The sequence below is a fragment of the Acomys minous genome (genome assembly GCF_964271855.1).
Source record: "Acomys minous genome assembly, chromosome: 10".
Taxonomy (NCBI): Eukaryota; Metazoa; Chordata; class Mammalia; order Rodentia; family Muridae; genus Acomys; species Acomys minous.
The window spans coordinates 119,729,165-119,751,479 of NC_140491.1; the positions used below are offsets into that span (position 1 = coordinate 119,729,165).

General features: G+C 35.8%; 1 protein-coding gene across 1 annotated transcript in view; it reads right to left on the reverse strand.

Moving 5' to 3' along the window:
• LOC311607350 (uncharacterized protein) overlaps window positions 1–22,315 on the reverse strand; it is a gene marked incomplete at both ends in the record, with an annotated part of 34,130 nt that overhangs the window by 4,213 nt on the left and 7,602 nt on the right. The window contains one exon of the mRNA XM_084799002.1: window positions 15,196–15,323. Within this exon, the coding sequence (XP_084655128.1) occupies window positions 15,196–15,323 (128 nt within the window). The remainder of the gene's footprint in view (window positions 1–15,195; window positions 15,324–22,315) is intronic.

The following is a 22,315-nucleotide window of genomic DNA, read 5'->3' on the forward strand; positions in this document are numbered from 1 at the left end:
TATAAGAAGCCATCACATAGGAACCTGTTCTAAAATTGAAATTTTTATGTTTTTATTAAAATTAAATATAAGGAAAGATTAAAAATGCTGATGAAATAATTTGGACTACTAGTAACATAGTGAATTTCTTTAGTTTCTGTATTGGTTCACAAACAGAGGTTTTATTCACCATCGTGAGCCATGTTGTTAAGATTATTGTAGAATTAACATCTCTTACCATAAGACAAACTGTTTTCTTTTGTGTGTGTGTGTTTTATTTTTATTTTTTTTGTTCCTTTTTTATTAATTTATTCTTGTTACATCTCAATGGTTATCCCATCCCTTGTATCCTCCCATTCTTCTCTCCCTCCCATTTTCCCCTTATTCCCTCCCCTATGACTGTTCCTGAGGGGGATTACCTCCCCCTGTATGTGCTCATAGGGTATCAAGTCTCTTCTTGGTAACCTGCTGTCCTTCCTCTGAGTGCCACCAGGTCTCCCCCTCCAGGGGACATGGTCAAAGGTGAGGCACCAGAGTATGTGAGAAAGTCATATCCCACTCTCCACTCTACTGTGGAGAATGTTCTGACCATTATGTATTCTTGAATAATACATAAAGGTCACTCATATTTATAACCCATATATTTTATAAATTATATATATATTGCATACATATGTACATTTATATGTGTACACATAGGTTTAGGATATATAATGAAAAAGAAAAGCACCAGTCATTGGACTTTAATTGCATTAAATTTGTAATTTTCTTTGAAGGTAGATTTGACTTCTTTGAAATATTAGGACTAACATTCTTAAATAGGCCTACTAATCTATTATTTACGAATATTCAAACGTCTTTTATTTATTTTCTCAAGCATTTATATTTCATAGCAATTCTCTAATCCTTTTCTTTTTATGTCAGTATATGAGTGTGGGATATACGGCTTCATGTACATACACTTTATATGTGAGTAAAAATGAACATATGTGCACTTGTGTATAGAGACTAGGAGTTGATAGCCGTTGTCGTCATTGATTATTTGTTTACCGAATCAGAGTCTCTTCCTAAACCCCAAACTCATACACTTAGCTGGTCTTGCCAGCTACCATACTCTAGGTTGTGTCTCCTCTGCCTACTCGGTTCTGAGCTCACAGCTTTCTACATCTTCTGTCTCCCTCCCATTACCAGCCATCCTCCCTACACTAGAGATTAGGGAGACAGCAATGATAATAAAGAATAAAAGAAACTTCTACTTATCCATTTCATTTCACGTGACAATCAAGCGTGAGTCACAATACATGAGCTTTATTATGTTGTAATTTATTCTTATTGTTGCTTATCTTTCCTAATCCCTAATTTATGTTTAGTTTTAATAAATACTCAAAATTTTAATTGAAAGAGTATCTTTCCTTTTTATGTTTTCAAATTTATTTTTAATTTTTGTGAATGTATTTGTGCTTCTGTCTGTGTATATGTGTGCAAGTGGGGGTAAGATATCTTCAAATTCCAGAAGTGGGTGTCCTATCTCCTACAACTTGGGCACAGAGGTTGTGAGCCACCTCACATGGATGCTGGAAATCAAACTGAGATCTTGCAAAGGAACATCAAATGCTCAGCCACCTTTTCCAGGCCTTCCTTCCTTCCTTCCTTCCTTTCTTTCTTTGTTTCTTTCTTTCTTTCTACCTTTCTTTCTCTTTTTCTTTTTCTGTTCTTAATGGATTGACTCATAAAATAAACTGAAAGTGAAAATTTTATTAGAATTTTCTTTACAGTTTATAGATATATAGCAAATAGACACACTGACAAAAAGTTTAAAATTTTAACTATCTAATTTTATCAGATAACATTCTTCATGTGCACTGTCCCTGTGCTACACTTTTTCAGTTAATAACTCCTAATCTCTGTTGAACATAGAATCATAGTTTACAGCTTGAACCCCTGCTACAGTATACATAGAAAGGTGGCTCCTTTCTGAAGTCTTTCCATGAGTTGGGTCAATAAACACAAAAGAGTTTCAGACTTCATGTTTCAATACTGACGAAATGCAACTTCTTTTTCCATTCTGTATTTGAAATTTTAGATAATAGGGGAATAGAATAAAAAAAAACAATAAGGTATTTCTCTCTTATCTAAAAACTAGCCAGTAATGCCAGTTGCCTCAGTGTAGACTGTACTGACTTCTTGTTATTCATGCTCCCTTCATTTAATCAAATAATTCAAATTCCAGTGAACACAGGCTTCTTTTATGTAATTCTTGACATAATTACTTCCAGTGTTTCTTGTTAACTTCAAGAGGACTAATGCCTGTCTGCAGATACCCTCATCATTTTAAACAAGCATGCATGAAATTACTTAACACTTTATAACAAAATTTTCATGCTTTCCTTTTAACAGAATTTATGTGAGTAGTTTTTTAACAAAGGTGATTTATTGAAACATAGGTGTTTGAGGCTGGTTGTATTTTCTGACAATGATCAAGGAGAAGACATAAGCATCTTACTTGAGCTCAGTACAAAATTAATAATCTATATAGTCATTGGAGCTAGTAGACTATCGCTGTCTTTCAAGCTGCTCACACAGAATATCCCATCACTCATTGTTAACAAGTGCATATGCTTATTTGAGTTTAATTTTATATTTCTAGGTGAACTAAGCATGTACTGCTTGACTCCTGGATTTCACTGTTGAGTAAAGGAGGGGCTGCCTCTTAGTTCCTTTAGTTTATTCTGTCCAGCAGCAGCATCTAGTCATAGTGCATGTCAAATCTTTTAACTAGGTTAGCAGTTTCAGTTTTCCAGTGAATCTGAAAACTTTTAATGAGTGATCATGTTCTCCAATTATGTGGGGCACTTTAACATCTCAACACATAGATCAAGAGTTCCTAAGTTTCCGCATACCGTAAAACGTGGAAACAGAAAGCTTGATGAGTCTAATTATAGTTCGACCTCAAAAAATTCAGAGGGTATAAATTGTAAGCAAAATGCTGTTTTCTTTAAATGCAATTTTTCATTTCTTGACTCTAATTAAACAATTACTAATCATTTGGGGGAAGAAACTGAAGCCAGAGTTTGTTAAGTGTTGATGATGAAACTGTCTCTCTGGGTATTATTATGAAACTGCTCATAGCAAAGGGAATTCCCTATACTATGACTTTAGTTTACTTGCTAATCAGTTTCCAGGGGCATTGTTAGAGTGAAGGTTTCTTTAGCTTTCTTCACGGGGACATATTAACTGAAAACAGTCTCAACAAGCACAAAGTTTCAACTTTTTCATTAAGATTAATGAACTTAGTTTGGGTATGTTGATATAATTGCTATTCCTCAAGGACAGCTCCTTCTTCTACATTGAAGCACTTTCCGCTGGGACACAAAACAGTTCAGTGGGAAATTTTGAGCTGCCTTTCACTCGGTCTGTTCACAGAGTCTTTCACAACTTATCTGTGCACTCTTGGGAAGATCATAAAATCCAAGCCTCAGTTACAAAATTAAATGACTATCTACAGCACAGGACTATTTAATGTCAATATTAACAATAAGAGTGCCCATATGTGCTAAGCAACTTCTAAAAAGTTATGTCATTAATCCTCATAAATATTACATAATTTTGATTAAATTTATCTAATATTTAAGCTAGGAAAAGGTTCAAATTATGTATATAATTTGTATTCATGCAGTATTGATGCTCTTGGTCACAATTAGACATACATGTATAGATACACATATGTATATATAATATATATGAAGTTATATGCCTATATTTATTCAATGATAATTAAGCACACAAGTACACAATATATTAGCTCTTTAGTAACTGTAACAAATTTGTATACCCTCATGTTATTTGTAGTAATAAAGTAAATGAATATTGTACTGTTTAAATAGATAGGAAGGCAGATGGAAAGATAAAAAGATAAAGATAAATAAATGAGAGAGTAAAGGTTATTTAGTTGAGGGAATTTTACTTGGGGTTTCAAGCTCTTTTTAGGCCCATCTGTGTTTTTAAAATTCAGTGTTAGAAAAGGACCCTGCCTAGACACTTTAGCAAGGACCTCTGATCACTTCTATTTAAGCATTCTCAATACTCAATCTGCTTCCTCACCTCTCACATCAGGAAATGGCCGCGCAGAGTGGCCTGTTTTCATGAATGGCTCAGACTATTTTGTTTAGCCAGGATCCCCTTTATTCTTCTGCTTCCTTACTGTCATTTTAAATCTACTCCCTCTAGCCTTGGTTCAGAGCCCCATTTTTTCACTATTTTCAGAGTGGAACCTGACTTTTACCTCCTTTAGAACAAGTTATGGCATCTCCCCTGTACCTACTGTGATGGCTTTAAATAAAATGCTTTCACAAGTTCCATTGGATAAATTTGTTGACCCATGGATGCTTCATACATTTATGCATGCAAAGTTGAGTTGCTTGATGTATCTTTTCTCTGCTGTATAATTATTAAGATCAAATATCTTGGCTGAATCAACTTTTATTTTTAACTAGGATTGCCATTTCCTAGTCTACTGATATAGTAAAACAGGGCAATCTCTGAATTCTTTTTAAAAAATAGATTTATTTTATTTTATGTGTATGAGTGTTTTCCTGAATGTATTTACATGCACCAGCATGTATCAGGTGTCCATGGAGGCCAAAAGAGGACAGTGCATCATCTGGAACTGGAAGGCTTGAGCTGCCACACAGGTGCTAGGCATAAAACGTGTGTCCTCTGCAAGGCCAACAAGTGCGGTTAACCACTGAGACATCTCTTCCGCTCCTTTTTCTCATGTCTTGTAGGTTCATAGATACAGAAGTTTTCTTTCTTTAATTTGTAATTTTATTAATTTTATGTTCACATTTAATCTTCTTCAAATCATGACAATATTATACTCTTAAGCTTCCTATTTAAGCACCAATTTCTGTACAAGGGATGGGCTAACAATTGAGATGTAATATGAACAAATTAATAAAATATTTTTAAAAACCAATTTCTGATGAGGTCATTCTTATGAAGCATTTCCATCAATTTCTCTATTACAGGAGTTCGATAAAACGTGTATGACTTCTAATATTACATGAATCCATGGCCTAATCATGTCTGCTATTTCCCCTTTTTTTTTGGTCATTCATTGGTTGTAGCTGAACTTTGTGCCTTTTTTCCAATTATGTTACTGAAATTCTTTTTATTATCTTTTTGTCCACATAACTGTATTATTTTTTATTTATATTTAGTTTATTGAGATTTGAGATTTTCATGCATGCTATTATATTTATGTAATTTCTACCTCTCTGTTTCCACATACTTATTTCTTCTATATCCACAACAGTCATAACTTCTTTTTATTTAATTGTTTTGTTATACATGTACACACACATACACAAACAACCCAAATGTCTTTTAACTGATCAATGAGTACTGAAATCATGTCACATACACATAGTGACATTCTAGTCAATGCCACATGAAAATAAAATCATGAAATTTAAAGAAAATTTGACTGAAATTGAAAATATTGTATTCAGTTTGGTGTCTCAGTGATAAAAATGCAAAAACCACATTATCTCTCATTTGTGGATCCTAGATCTGAATCTGCCATTTTGGCTATACAACGCGAAATGGTCTTTGACAGTTATGATATTAGCACTCAAATCCAAACCTTGAACTTAATACCTAGGGAAAACATTCACCTTATTTAATCATTCTTTCCTTTACTTGATTCCTAAAAGGAAAAAATAGTAGGATATGAGATACCATTTAGGAGACACTTTCAAGTATGTGAGAGAACGTGAGTTCAAACATCAGCCTTATTAAGAAATTTTGATTGATAAATATTTTTCTCAGTACAAGTAGGCTACCTGCTATTTCTCTGTTACATATTTTGTTGTAATTGTACCAGATGATGTTCTCATGAGGCTGTAAACTGCATGAGTAGACACTCTAAAGCATCTCCATCTACCTTCAGAACCTTGCGTGTGACTGCAGCTCAGTGTTCCTCCCCTCACTGGAAAATGCTAGACCAATTGGAAATCTATTAAAAACACAAGTGTGTAAGTGATAGAATTATCATTGTCACTAAGATTCTAAACCAGACGATCCCTTGGTGCCTTCATTTGAATATTTTAATGTGTGTCTTCTGCCAATAAAAATACCACATGCCAGAGCTCACAGTAATGTAATTTTTATTGTCTTAAAATTATCTACAGTATAAAGAGAATTCAAATTTGATAAATTTTTAATCTATGGATACCTTGACATTCCTGAATTTTATCAATGACATGCATTGTGCAATATATTTTCATTTTACTGTTATGCAAGTTTTCATCCTCTGTAATATATTTGTGTTTTTTTAAAGGGGAGAAGTCCTTTCATCATTTTCTTCTTCTTCTTCTTTTTCTTCTTCTTCTTTTTCTTCTTCTTCTTTTTCTTCTTCTTCTTCTTCTTCTTCTTCTTCTTCTTCTTCTTCTTCTTCTTCTTCTTCTTCTTCTTCTTCTCCTTCTCCTTCTCCTTCTCCTTCTTCTTCTTCTTCTTCCTCTTCCTCTTCTTCTTCTCTTCTTTTTCCCCCTTCTCCTGCATCTCTTTTCTTCCTTCCTTCCCATTTGTCTGTCTGCTTATTTATTTATTTATTTATTTGTTTGTTTGTTTGTTTTTTCAAGACAGAGTTTCTTTGTGTATCCCTAAAATTCACTCTGTAGACCATGCTGGCTTCAAATTTAGAGGTCGCCCTGCTTTTTCCTTTCAGGTTCTAGAATTAAATATGTGCACCACCACTACCTGACCATCTATTGCATTTCTAGTAGAAATGTAGTAACATTTTAAACATCAAAGGATTATAACCATTCAAAATTTATTTTATGCTTTACTTGGATTATTAGACAGTATTTAAAAAATATTTATTTATTTATTATGTATATACACTGTTCTGCCTGCATGTACACCTGTAGTCCAGAGAGGGCATCAGATCACATTACAAGTGTTTGTGAACCACCAAATGGTTGCTGGGAATTGAACTCAGGACCTTTGGAAGAGCAAAGGTGCTCTTAACCACTGAGCTATCTCTCCAGCCCCAACAGTAATTTTTAAATATTAGTTATTATGGACTTTTATTTTATTTATTTATTTTTAATTTATGTGCTCATTTTACATCCCGATTTTAGTCCCCTCCCAGCATCTTCTTTCTATACCCCTTTCTCTTCTCCTCAGAAAAGAGGAGCCCTCCTTTCCACGAATTTATACCAACACATTGAGTCGCATCGGGACTGAGCTCATCTTCATCCACTGAGACCAGGTTAGGCAGCCCTGCCAGGGGGAAGTGATTGAAAGCAGGCAAGAGCATCCATGCCATAAACAGAACCCACTCAACTCACTAGGAAAGCCATATGAAGATCAAATTGCCCATCGGATGCACATGTTGATAGTGCCCTGGTCCAGTCCATGGATGCTCCTGGCCTCCCACCCTTCCACAGGACTTCCAGAGTTTCATCTAATGCATGGCTATGAGTCTCAGAATCTAGGTGGGACCTCTCAGAAGACAGCTATGCTAAGCTCCTGTCTGTAAACATAGCAGGGTGTCCTTAATGATGTCAAGGGTTGTCTCTATCCCATGGTCTGTGGCCCAGGATAAAAATAATATATTTAGGGGAATTGATATGGTATTGTTCTTATAGAACTTATCCAGTTTTAAGTTCTTAGTGTATCCAGAAGATATTCATGTATTCTGAAGTCCTCTTCCACTATCCATTACGTGATGAGTTTTTTTTTTAATAGAAAATCTTATTGTTTAGAAAATATCCAAAATGATGGCTCCTAAATAGGCATTTAGAGATATGGTCTTCAGGGAGAAGCTGTGGATGTTTAGGAGATATAGCCTTATTTCAAATCCTTAAGTCACTGAGATACCTATGAAAATTGTAGAGCCCCAGAAATCCTTATTCATCTTTATTCTGAATCATAAAGTTTACTTAGCCATGCTTTCCTGCAATGTTAGGAGGTCCAAATCAAGAGATAATGCTTGTTTGTATGAAAAATGAAAATAATGTATCCTAAACTGCAATTATCAAAATGCTGTAGATATATCTCTCATTTCTAGAGAAATTCTATCAAGTTTTACAAACTTGGTGAGCAGTATTTGTTTTATTATGGTATGATATGTGAGCATGTTGCATACATGTATACCTGCATGACACATATGTGTGCGATGCTTGTGAGGGTCAGAAGCCTCAGATTCCATGACATTGAAGCTACAGATGATCATGGGCCACCATTTGGGTCCTCGGAATCGAACCCAGGTTTTGTCGAAGAGCAGTCACTGTTCGTAACCACTGAGCCAACTCTCTATACATACCCCTGATCCTATTATTTTTTCAGGAAAAGTTTTTAGAACTTTACCTAAGTATAAAGTGGGAAATTCCCCTTTCTAGTAAATTGTGAGTTTATGATTATAAAAAAAAAAGGAGAAAATTCAGTGCACCTGGAAAATTGACACAATTCCTGAGAAAGAACCATACTACATCAGACAAAGTGTGGCTAGCAAATAGAATCTTAAATACATCCTTATCACCAGCTCAGTGGATGTTGGGACACAGAGAGTAGAAACTTGGTGGGAAGCATGTTGTAGCCAAAATACCACTGAAAGGAGTTTTGTGGTGGGCAGTTTCTGCTAGAAACATCTGCCACGGCAGGGTGAAATAATAGACAAAGTACCTTGAGTTCCCTTCCTGGCGTCATCTGGTCTAATAAGAGTTCTCAGTGGCCACACCTATTGTAGCTTGGCTATCCGACATTCCTGTCAGATGCAGGCTATGGAAGTCAGGAGTTGTACATACGGAGAAATCAAGGAAGAAAAATAAGTTCTGATCATGTTTTTTTGAGTTAAAGTTTAGGCTTTACAAGTTTCTTGATATGGAACTTCAAGAAGGTTCTAGGATTATCTAAGTTTCAGCTGCCACTTTTGAAAATAGAAATAAATAAGAATATATAAATAAGATCATTATAAAGACTAAATTCTATATTTCCAAGATATCCTGAAATGCTGCCTGGCACAATATGACAACATAGTAAAGTATTTACAAATATTGTCCCTATTGATTATATAATTTTCTTTTATTTCATAATAAATAGTTGAGGAGTAGCAGAGGTAATTGAGTCAATTTAAAGAAGCAATGCTCCTTCAACTGTCTGTAACACAATGTAAGCCAGTGGTTATTCCATTTGCAATTAAATAACTAAATAATGAACTAGACAAAGCATGATACAAATAATGAATCATGAGATGCTACAAATTATACATGAAAGAAAGAAATACTTATTTTACTTCTTTGTGTTATAAATTTTGCATGCACTTTTAATATTTTTATAGAGTGAAATATTTAATTAAAGGTAGATAAGCAAATTTTGTTATATTTATTTGATTTCTATTGAAAATGGTTTTTTCATACAATATATTACCACCTACCTAAATCCACATACTTCCGTCATCTCTCTTAATAGATAAAGAAGAGATATCTGAGAAAAAATTAATCATAAAATAAAAACAAACAAACCTAAACAGGATGAAATCAACAAACTAACAGACAAAGATTCAGAGGAAAAGCACAAGAAACATTATGGGCATGGAGAGACCTATTGACAAACACAGAAATCCTCAAAACACAAAATCTTAAATCATAGTATATATGAAAAAACATTTACAGTAAAAAAGGAAAACTGCTTTAAAAACCATTATAAGAATAAAAACCTCCAAAAATTACATTGAGTTCCTTTTGTTTTGGTCATCTATGACAAGGCATAGGCCTAGCCTTAAGACTGGTTTGGATACTCATTAGACTTGCTTGTGTAAATTTATGTTTTTTTTTCTCATATACATTTACTTTATTATACATGCATAAAACAAACTGCATACAGCAGGGAGAACCATGTGACAATCATGAATTCTATAAATTTTACATTCATAGTGATTTGGCTATTTATATTTGTGAAACTTTAAGTAAACATCTTTCCTATTTTGTTGGGTCTAAATTTCAGGATGAAATTCAGTATTTATCATATCTCATCTCTATTAACCTAACCCCTTTATCTTGGTCTAAAATGATCTTATCCCCTAACCAGCTAAACTTGATTGTAGAACTAAACCATCTGTTCTTCAATATCCCTCAGACACTTGAGAAGGAATAAGACTTAAATTCCTGAGTGAACCAGCAGTGCAGGTAAACAGCTACCAAAATGAACAAAATGACTGAGACAGTTTACTGCCTGAACAGTCACCTGACACTCTCTATAATGTTGGAGTATCATCTTCGGCCTTCTGGCCCAATATCTCTGCCAGACATATTCCCAAGGCAGGAACTATTGAGGCCTTGCTTACCCTGTCTTGCAAACTCTGTCTTGGTAGAGTTTGGCCTTCTACTCTGCCTGCATCTATGCTGCCCATTTTTAGGCAGAATACTGCTTGTGGCAGGAATGAGGACATTTTTCCCAGTGGCTTGTTTGCCACATTTGAAGCCATCTCCATAAGGAGGTTCTTTGATGCCCATCATCTTCTTTAACGTTTCATTTGCAAGTGGTTATCAATGTGGGGTAGCTTCTGGAATAGGGGATGAAAGCTTGTGTCTACTTTGCCTCTAGTGCTGGGACCCCATGAGTCCCAGACCAGTGCAGAATATGCATGTGCTATCTGAGTCTCTGTGAGTTCGTATATGAATTGGTGCAGTTGTCTTTAGAATGCCTTGTTTCCATGGTGTTCTTCATGCCTCTAGCTCTTAGATTCTAGAGAGAATTCCACTCCCACAAGGTTTCCTGAGCTGTGAGATGAGAGATTTGATGGGGAAATCTAATTTAGAATGTAGTGTTATGAAGCTTTTCACTGTCTGCACATTGCATAGCTCTAAATCTCTGTATTATTCTCATCTACTTCAGAAGGAAGCTTCTCTGATGATGCCTGAGTGAGACACTTATTTATGAGTATAACAGAATGCCATTAGGAGTCATTTTCTTGCTATGTTCGTTGATCAGAACAGTAGCATTTGCTTTCCCCCTGTGGTCCATGGACAATCTAGTTCAGGTTCCTGGATGCCCAGGTAGTGTCAAGGATAGATTTTATCTTGTGGAGTACACCTTTAATCTAATAACATGGTTTGGTCATTAGCGCAAGCTTTCTGCCACTATTGCAGTAACGCATCTTACATACAGTTTACTAATATAGAGCAATGGATGTGTAGCTGGGTGCGTGATTACCTTTAGTCTTTGCTAAGACACAGAGAAACTTCCAGTATCATTAACAATAGTAAATAGGGGTGAAGACCTTACTGTCAGTTTTGGAGAACAGCCGATAACCTTGGCAATAGCCCGGGTTGCTTGAGGATTTCCATGAAGCCTCTTTTGCCAAGAACTTGATTATAGATGCAACACAGTCCTGGTACTGAAAGCTTCATTTGGTGAAGAAAGAACTTTAGTTGGACCACCATCTGACCCATGATTTCATTTAATCACATTATATATACATGTATTTGATGGAAGTGTGACACTGTGTAGGTAGGCTTTCAGGGCTCCTAAGCTCAGGCTACACTGAGCGTGGAATCAGATTTTCCCTGTGGATGTCTTCAAATCAAGATGTAGAACTCTTGCCTCCTCCAGAACCAAGTCTCCCTGCACAGTGCCATGCTTCCCACCATGATGATAATGTACTGGACCACTGCTGAAATTGCAAACCAACCCCAATTAAACTCTGCTGTCTGCTTTCAATCAGTGATCAATTCGCCTTAACTGGGCAGATTTGCCTGAGGTCAGTGGATGAGGAGGAGCTCAGTCCTGATTTGACTTGATGAGCTGGGTTGGTGGGGTGGGCTGGGGGGAGGGCTCCCCTTTTAAGAGTGCAAAGGCAGAGAAGATAGGGGAAGATTTGGGGAAGGAGGAACCAGGAGGAGAGGAGGGAGGGAGTTAAGATCAGGATGTAAAGTAAATGTATAAATTAAGAATAAATTAAAAAAGAATAAAACAGAACAATGACAAAACAAAACAAAAACAAGTAAGAAGAGTTGTCTTGGTCATGCTGTCTCTTCACATCAGTTAAAACCCTATGTAAGATCACCAAATGCTGGTGAGGATGTGGAGAAAGAGGAACACTCCTTCATTGCTGGTGGGAATGTAAACTAGTGCAGCCAATTCAGAAATCTGTCTAGCACTATCTCAGAAAACTGGGAATAGGGCTTCCTCAAGACCCAGCCAATACCACTCCTTGGAATATACCCAGAAGATGCTCCAGCATACAACAGGACATATGCTCAACCTTGTTCATAGTGGCCTTATTCATAATACCCAGAACCTGGAAACAGCCTAAGTGTTCCTCAGTAGAGAAATGGATTAAGAAACTGTGTTACATTTACACTATGGAATACTACTCAGCTATTAAAAACAAGGAATTTCTGAAATTTGTGGACAAATGGATTGAATTGGAAATGATCATAATAAGTGAGCTAATCCAGAAGCAGATAGACTCAAATGGTATATACTCACTTATAACTGGACACTAACCCAAGGGGTATGTCTCATAAAAGTCTTCACTTACTAGGAAAGTGGGATAGAGGTGAGGATATCCATCCTATTAGGACTCTAGATGAGAGAAATATAGGAGATAGGGAAATCAATGGATCCAGAGGGTCCTAGAAAACAACAAGAAGAACACTATGATGGGTGAATCTGGGCCCAGAGATTCTGCTCGATCTTTGGCACCAACCAAGGACAATACATGCAGTCATCATCAAACCCCTACCCATATCTAGCCAATGGACAGGACAGTTTCCACAGTTAAGTGGAGAGTAGGGACTGACTTTTACACGAACTCTGGTGTCCCATATTTGGCCATGTCCCCTTGATGGAGAGGCCTGGTGGCTCTCGGAGGAAGGATAGCAGGCTACCAAGAAGAGACTTGATACCCTAGCACCATATTCAGGGGGAAGAGGTCCCTCTCAGTCACAGTCATAGGGAAGGGGAATGGGGTGAAAGTGGGAGGGAGGGAGGAATGGGAGGATGCATGGGATGGGGTAGCAAATGAGATGTAATATGAATGATTTCATTTTTCAATTTAAAAATACCTATGTAAGGCACCTTCTTTCCATAACTATCTAAGCTGTTTCACTTTCTTCCTAAGGAGGTCCTTCCCACTTCCTAGTCCCTTGTTCTGTGATTCTACAGATTGTAGCTTATCTATGTACAAATACATACCATATAGGTATGTCTGGGTTTAGGATGCAGTTCTCACGATAATTATTTAACAGCTCCATTTATTTACCTGCAAACATAATTTTTCACAACTGAGAAATATTCAATAGTGTAAATATGCTATATTTTCATCATCTATTTATCCAATGATGTACATTTGGGCTGTTTCTGATTTGTGGCTAGTATGAATAGGTCAGAAAAGAACATGGATCAGCAAGTGTTTCTGTACTAGGACAAAATGTCATTTGGTGTTTGGCATAATGAGAGAACATTGACCTTTGATAAATACAGCACATGCACTGATACCAATCTAATGACTTATGAATAATTGTTAAAGATTGATGATAACATAATTACACTGCATCTTGTATTTTTTATTTGTATGGAAAATAATGTAACCACGTGTGAGCGCCCCCATTTTAAAATATGTATATAAACCTGGCTTGCTTGCCTCCAAAATACACTCAGATTCAAACTTCTCCTGAGTTGGTCTGTTTGTCACTTGTCTACCTTCTGCCCACCAAAGTTTCAAGAACTCCGACCCCAAGGACCTATACCCAACTGAGACCGTCTGCGGCACCTTGTGTCTCTATTCTCCACTGTAATTTTATCATAAAGTGGTGTACGATTTTGTCAAAGACTTATTTTTCATTTGATGAGATGACTGTATGGTTTTTTACTTTCAGTCTGTTTATGTGGTGGATTACACTTATTGATTTATATGTGTTGAACCATCCCTTTTGAATGTGTTTGTTTTATTTTTCTTGTTGTTCTAGAGATTTTCTCTCACCCCACAAAAGAAACTTTATCTTCTTGGTGCTGGAAAATGACTGTGGGAATAGAAGGAAAGGCTGGCAGTATGAACATTTACACTGTAATTCAGCCAATGCTGATAAGTAAGGAAGGCAAAGAACCAATGACATAGGCTCATTTGGCTAAAATACTAGGCTAAAGAGCATTGCTCCTCACCAGAGAAAGCACACAGGAACACTTTTAGAACCAAGATGCTAGGAAAGTGGCCTTGAGTATTTGGCATTACAGTCATCTTTGGTAGGCTTCAAGCTCAACACTTGATGTAACACTTAGATGTAACGCTGAAAGAAGATATCTGGGATAAATATATATGCACATACGGACTTTATTTATAATATACTACATATAGTAAAAACAGTTATGGAACAATCTGGAAATTCATATGTAAATGTTCATTCAAAATGTTTAGCATATTTCTTTTTGGCAATTTTGAAGAAAATATTATCTATCCTATCTAGATGAGTTTAAAAGGTTACACCTAGACCATTTTCTTGTATTTTACAACTCAAAAACACTTTTCTACTCTGAGCAGGACCCCTGGGCTCAAACTATGGCACCAGCCAAGGACAATATGTGCAGTAAACTTCTAACCCCTACCCAGATCTAGCCAATGGACAGGACATTATCCACAGTTGAGTGGAGAGTGGGGTCTGACTTTCACATGTACTCTGGTGCCCCATATTTGACCACATCCCCTGGATGGGGAGGCCTGGTGGCACTCAGAGGAAGGATAGCAGGCTACCAAGAAGAGACTTGATACCCTATGAACATATACAGGGGGAGAAGGTCCCCCTCAGTCACAAGCATAGGGGAGGGTAGTAAGGGAAAAATGGGAGGGAGGGAGGAATGGGAGGATACAGGGTATGGGATAACCATTGAGATGTAATATGAATAAATTAATAAAATATATTAAAAACATTTTTCTGGACCTTAAAACATTTTCTTAAATCCTAAACAACTTAAGCCTAACTAAAGCCATAACTATCTAGTCTTCAACCCCATCAAACGCTTGAGAAGGAATAAATTATTGCTGAAGTAGGAAGTCCAGGCAAGCAGCTTCCAAAAGTAAGAAATGACAGGGAAAGTTTACTTTTCAATTAGTCACCATTCTCTCTATATAATGGTAGTGCATCATCTTAAGCCTTCTTTCCTAGTATATCCTACAGACATAATTGTGAAGCAGGAAAATAAGGCTTTGCTTACCCTGTCATGGCAGAGCTTTGCTATGAACTCAGCCTTCATCCAAGTCTTGCCCATTTTGGACATCATATTTTCTGTAGAGAGAAAGCGGCATTTTCTCCTATTGGCTACCTTGGCATTAATGAAGCTGTCTACAAAGGGAGATATTATGATGCTCATTATCTTCATTGACTATGTTGGGAGTGTTGCCTGACATGTCTTAAGTCAAAAAGGCCTTAAATCAACAAAACCATCTTCAATTCCATATTTGTAGGTCTCTGAAGTTTTTGAGGACCATCTATCATTGTATTCACATTTATATTTATGTAGTGTATAATCATATCTATCTATCTATCTAATCTATCAGTCATCTATCTATTGAATATTTATCTATAATAAATCTGAACAGGCAAATGTTGTCTATTTCTAGATATTCAACATAGGGTATATAAATCTGTGCGAAACAAGACTAATATCTGACATGACCATGAGTCTGATTGATTTACCATTAACTTGTATAATTTAATTACCTCAAGCAGTCTGTAATAGCAACTTTAGTAACACTGGAATAAACCTTACATTTGTAAATGAGTTGTATAGGTCCAATAACTCAAACCAAAGTAGAAATACACATACATATGTTTATCAAAGTAATCCTAAATTTGAATCAATATATAAAATTCTATATGAATGTATCAGAAATAAACTTACTATTGTATCAATATACAGAATACTTTAGCAATGATTTAAAAATATTTAAGGATGACAATAGTTCCATAATTGAAGAGTAGATTCAATAACCTATCCTGTTCGCCTATTATGTTTATATATTTTCTATATTATATTCCTATATTTCCCCTTTTTTCTTATGTTGAGGCTTTTATTTTTTTCACTTTATACCCTTATCCCAGCCCCTTCCCCCTCTCCTCCCTGTCCTGGTCTCCCACACTCTTCTCCCTTTCCCCACTACCCTTCTTAGAAAAGGGCACCCCTTCTTTCCCACCTTTTACTGACACTCCCTGGCACATCCAGTCACTTCAGGACCAAGTGCATTCTCCTCCACTGCGGCGAGACAAGGCAGTCCAGCCAAGGGAAAGTGATTCAAAAGCTGGAAATAGAGTCCATGTCAGAGTTGGCACTAGCTCTACTTGCCAGAGGACCCCCATGAATACTAAGCTGCCCGTCACTTAGATATTTCTCAGGGGCCTAGGTTCAGGCCATGCACGTTCTTTGGTTGGGTTTTCAGTCTCTGTAAATCCACAACAAGTCACCTCTGTTTGATAAAATCTCCTTTTGGAGATAGCTGCATTAATGGCTAGCTAGCCACTGGGCAACGAAATGTATTTAACACCAGTTATACTCATGTGTTGCGACACAGGCCTGTAATCTTAGTGCTTATGAGGTAGAGCTAGAAAGATCAGGAATTCAAGGTTGGTTTTAACCACATAGAAGTTTGTTTGAGTTTATTTGCTGTCTATGCTATATTAAACACTGTCTCATAAAATAAGAATGAATTTGTTATTTATTGTTATTTAAATTGTGGTTGTCAAAATAAAGGACTATAAAATGAGGAAATGGAGAGAGAGAGAGAGAGAGAGAGAGAGAGAGAGAGAGAGAGAGAGAGAGAGAGAGAGATGTCAAAAGAGGAGGATAGAAACTGGAGAGAATGATTGTGTCTCTCCTCAGAGTCCTGACTTTGGTTCCCAGGACCTAGAACAGAAGGCTTACCACCCTATGTAGCCCTACCACTCTATTCTGACTTGCATAATTGTGTTTATGCATATATGTATATATATGTGTGTGTGTGTATACATACATATACAATATATCAATCTTTTTAAAAGAGGAGGGTGAATCCAATTTTGAGATTAGTGTGATGGGAGAAAAACAGAGGTTGTGATAATGACATGAAAGACAAAGGATGAGACAATGCTTAATATTTTTATATTTCAGATGAGATTCAGTCAATAATATAAAGTATTATTTACTTTGGTTATCAGAGAGCTGAATTGAAAAGAGCAACATATTGTGAGAAAGATAAGGCAGTAAGTAAGACTTACAATATATTAGTTTGAGCTATATTTTCTTTTTTTTTATTAGTTTATTCTTGTTACATCTCAATGATTATCCCATCCCTTGTATCCTTCCATTCTTCCCTCCCTCTCATTTTCCCCTTATTCCCCTCCCCTATGACTGTGACTGAGGGGGACCTCCTCCCCCTGTATATGCTCATAGGGTATCAAGTCTCTTCTTGGTAGCCTGCTATCCTTCCTCTGAGTGCCACCAGGTCTCCCCCTCCAGGGGACATGGTCAAATGTGAGGCACCAGAGTAGGCTGTTTTCTTTGGCACGACTTAAGAGTTATATTTTCAAAAGTCACACATACACACTTAGTATCTATTGTATAATACACTTAATTCAAGATTGAAAATAAAACTTAATTTTACCATTAGTCAGACTTTCTACTTTTAATTTTTGATTTATAAAAGCAAACACTGTATGGATAAATAGTAGTCTATACTATCATACAAAATGAGTGTATGTAAAGAAAGTACAGCTTTTTAAATAAATTTACATGGAGAAGATACAAAGATACAAATTAGTCAGAAAAAATAATAATCCTAGGAGCAAAAATTAACAGAACACTAAGCATATATGGTAACAAAATGTAAACATGTTATACACATACACACACACATACACACACTCACACACACACATTTACACACACACCACTCCTTGGAGGAAGACAACTGCATAAATTAATTCTGAGAAACATTAAAAGAAAATCATCAATCATTTTCATAAATAACCAAAAAACCTTGAAACAGATTTAATAACTGTTTCTTAATAACCAAGATAAAAGTTAAATGTGGTAGAAATTGTTTTTTGATTTATTAGTAAGGTTAGTAAGGTTATCTTCTTAATATTTGTAGGATGGCTACAGTCCTAGTTTTGTATGAATCTCTTTCAAGTTCTATTACAGTAGTTTATGAAACATTTTACAAAAGTTAATTCATTCATTCTTGTAAACATAATCATAAGAAACTTAATGGCTTTACTTAAGTTTAAATTCTGTAAATATGGATTTTGTTCAAAATTTAATTATTGCTTTTTATTTTACAGAGCAAGACTTCACACTGGCAGTGAAAAAATTAATTTTATTATGTTTTCATTAGTTTTCTCCCATTTGCTTTAAAGGAAATATTGGATTGCTATGATGGAATAGTGCCCCTTTAGGATTCTAGTTGATATTTCTTAAAAATCAGGATGCAATTTGTACAGTTTCTCTTCCACTGAGGGAAACACAGAAGGAAATTTAATAACTCCAGGATACCTCAGGGAGGTTGAAATCTGGAGGGACATAGGAAATAATAAATCACCAAGACAACTTCAGAATGAGCTCACTGGAAGCCAAGCGTATTGCTAAGAAGGTAAGTCAGACGCATCCTGCTGTATGCACCAATTCCCCATTAGAAACCTTCTTCTTTGGTGAACTGTTGTATTAGATGAAGCCATATTGTGTTCCCTCCATGCCCCCCCACCTCTGTCTCTCCCCTGCCTCTCTTTCTGTACTATATCCCCATTACAAACATGTTCCTTCAAAGACCTCAAGTTAACCAGACTATTTCTTAGAATTCATCTTCTATTTTTCCATAATGTTCACAAAACAGAATTAACATTATGTGATGTATAGAGCAGAGATTTGTGATCAGGCAAGATGTCTGAAATAATCTTATGAGCATCATAGCTTTCCATTTAAGTGCTGGTACCCTATCACTTTTAATCTTTGGCCTTTCTATTAGCAGTTGAAATATGAAATAATTTCTATTAATTTTTCGTCTTATTAAGAAACAAATTGAGGTTAGACTGAGGGAGGTCTCTTTTTTCCTTTATCTTCCTTTCTTAGTTATGGAGATAAGGGTTGAGAAGAAAGAAGGGGTGATATAGAAATATATAGGGGTGACAGGACAAAAAGTAGATCACTGAACCTACTCCTCAACTTAAGGCCTTAACTTCTGCTCACCAACAGGATTATTTTTAATTCATTGGTATAGAATTTTGTTGATGCAAAATAAGTTTAATTTTGATACATTAATACAGAATTCAAAATTAAGATTATTCTTCATACACATTAAGTATATTTATAGTATAATATGAGGTACTATACCCATACAACTTAATTATAATACAAAATTTCCTTCCAACACTTTGAAATTGCTATTGCAGGCAGTTTTAAGTAATACAAGTGAATTGTTAGTTGATCAATTCATGTCAATTACAAGTCCATTTTCATTACAAGAATACACACCCTAGGTTTAACAGATAGATATGATCCTATAGATAGATAAGGTAAAATTGTTAAATAAGGTCTTCAAAACCTCAGAGACATACAGAATATGGCATATAAGGGTGTTTTTATGGTTTTGAGGATCTTCTGAGAATAAGACAGGCCAGCTCCTGGCAACACTCAGCCTACCTCAAAGAAGATGATGAGTATCAAAGAATCTCCTTACAGAGATAGCTTTAAATCTGGCAAGCCAGCCACTGGGCAACAGGTCCTCATTTCGGTGACAGAAAAAATTCTGCCTAAAAGCGAGCAAGCTTCAATGCAGGCAGAGTCAGCAACCAACCTCTGCCAAGGGAGGGTAAGCAAGTCCTTCCTCAATAGTTCCCGCCTCACAAATATATTGTCAGATATAATGGGCCAGAAGGCCAAAGATGATGCTCCAACATGATAGTTTTTGGGTGACTGTCTAGGTAGCAAACTGTATCACTCATTTTCTGATTTGGGAAGCTGCTAACTTGCATTTCCTGCTTACTCAGATAATTAATATATATATATAAATATATATATATATATGTGTGTGTGTGTGTGTGTGTGTGTGTGTGTGTAATAATACAAATGTATATGTAAATGTAAAAAAGGAAATTAAAAAAAGAAAGAAAACATTGATCCTATTATCTACCTGCTTTGGCCTCAGAGTCCTGTAATTAAAGACATATTACCACCACATCTGAACATTTTTAGTCCTCAAAGACTGATTCAAGTCATAAGTTTTGAGATCTAAAGTGAAATAATCAATTGAACTACCATTTACTTTCATAGTGCCTGTTAGAGTGTGTTTGGTTCTAAAGAAGGCTACAGAGAAATAAGTTTTAACCAAGGGCTTTCCAATATGTTTTTATGGCAGTCTATACGATGTGTGCATGTTTGGCTAATGTGCACATCTAGTGAGAGTTGAGTGAGAGACTGAGGTTGAGCTTCTGTGCTACACAGTGTCCATAACTTTTATCTCATTTGCTAAGGTCTGGTGAGGAGAAAAGACTGAAAGAGCACTGAAAGATGTCAGTGTGGAGAGTCCTGGAAAATGCCAACAAAGACTCAGGAGTACCTGTAATACTAAGTAGCAAGTAGAACAAAAAGTGTTTGCCTGAGTAATTACTTTCACTCCTTTTTTAATTAGAAACTAACTTTTCTGTGCAAAACATTACTGTTAAATCAGTTTCCAAAGTTTGTAAAATCCAAGAAATTGAAGTCATTCAACAATTGGTTTAAAGGGAAATTTAATTTCCACAGAAAGTATATTTCAAAAATTAATGGGCTAATAGAATCTCTATTATAATGCTTGTTCCACAATAGGTGGGACTGTTTGGAAAGGATTAATTCGGGAGAGTGGTCTTTGTGGAGGAGATGTGTCACTAGGGGTAAGCTTTGAGGTTTCTATATCTCAGGCCATCCCCAGTTAACTTTCTCTGCATCAATCTTGTGGATCAGGTGTTAATTTTCTGTTACTGCTCCAGTACTGTGCCTGCCTGGCTGGGCCATACTTCCTGCCATGATGGTCATAGACTTCCTGGGGCTATTAGCTCCAAATTAAATGCTTTCTTTTGTAAGGTACCTTAGTCAGATGCTTTATCACACGTAGAACAGAAGCTAAGACAACATAAAGGGATTTGATAAGTGTTATTTCTTTGGGTTTCTTTCTCGTTATTCTCAACATACCTCAGAAACACTCAATTAAACTGTAAATATGTTCATGAACTGTTGATTACAATGACTATTTCATTGAAAGATTGTTAAACACACAACCAACATCAAGTGTTTTTAGTTATTTAAACACAATGACACATATTTACAGAGAAACACACATGTACCTATATGTAATTTAGAATAGCTTATTTAATAAAATATCTGAACTATAGTTATTTGTTAGGTGACATACTTAAAATATGTTGATTTTAAATTTGAATAAAATTGTGATTTTTATATTTTTATGTAGAAACAATGTCATTATCACTCTTTCCACTATTTGAGCAACTATGAGTCTCTGCAAACTACTAGCCACTATAGTAACAACTTCTTGTAGGTTATGCATGCAACAGAGGCTTATTTCATAAATATGCACAAGCATGCATCAATAATCTGATTCAGTAAGTTATGAGAAAAGTAGGTATTAATGTGGGAGACAGATGTTCTGGGAGGACAGGGCAAATCTGAAGGGAGGGAGTAGTGGTAGATATATGACCAATATTTACTCTACAAATGTGAGAAATTTTTGAAGAATACATTTTTTTAAATGCCAAGTATTTACAAATTTCTAATGGTAACAGAAAATTAACACCTGATCCACAAGATTGATGCAGAGAAAGTTAACTGGAGATGGCCTGAGATATAGAAACCTCAAACTTTCAATTTACAGGATAAATTATTTAATCCCTAAGTAGAGGGGCATATAAGAAAATGAATAACTATGCAAGATGTATTACATGGATAGATTAATATACCAAATTATCTTGATATATCCTCTATATGTATTATGGTAAAAGTACAGAATTAAAATTAGCAACTATGTATTTTTGCTGATTTCCTTTTACATGTTTCAAAAACAAAGTGATGGTAAAAAGGTGAACTTTTATGATCAGTTTCTTCTCCTATTTCATGAGATATATGGTTATTTAACAATCATTTCTATTATTTTTAAAGATAAAAGGGAAAGTATCTATTTAGAAGGCTGTTCTGTGTGAAATTGACTCTTGTCCCTGAAACAAGAAGAAAAAACTGTCATTAAAGTGCAGGTGACATGGTTCAGAGCAGGACCATACTGGCAACCTTTCTTTCCCCAGGACTGATTGGGACACTG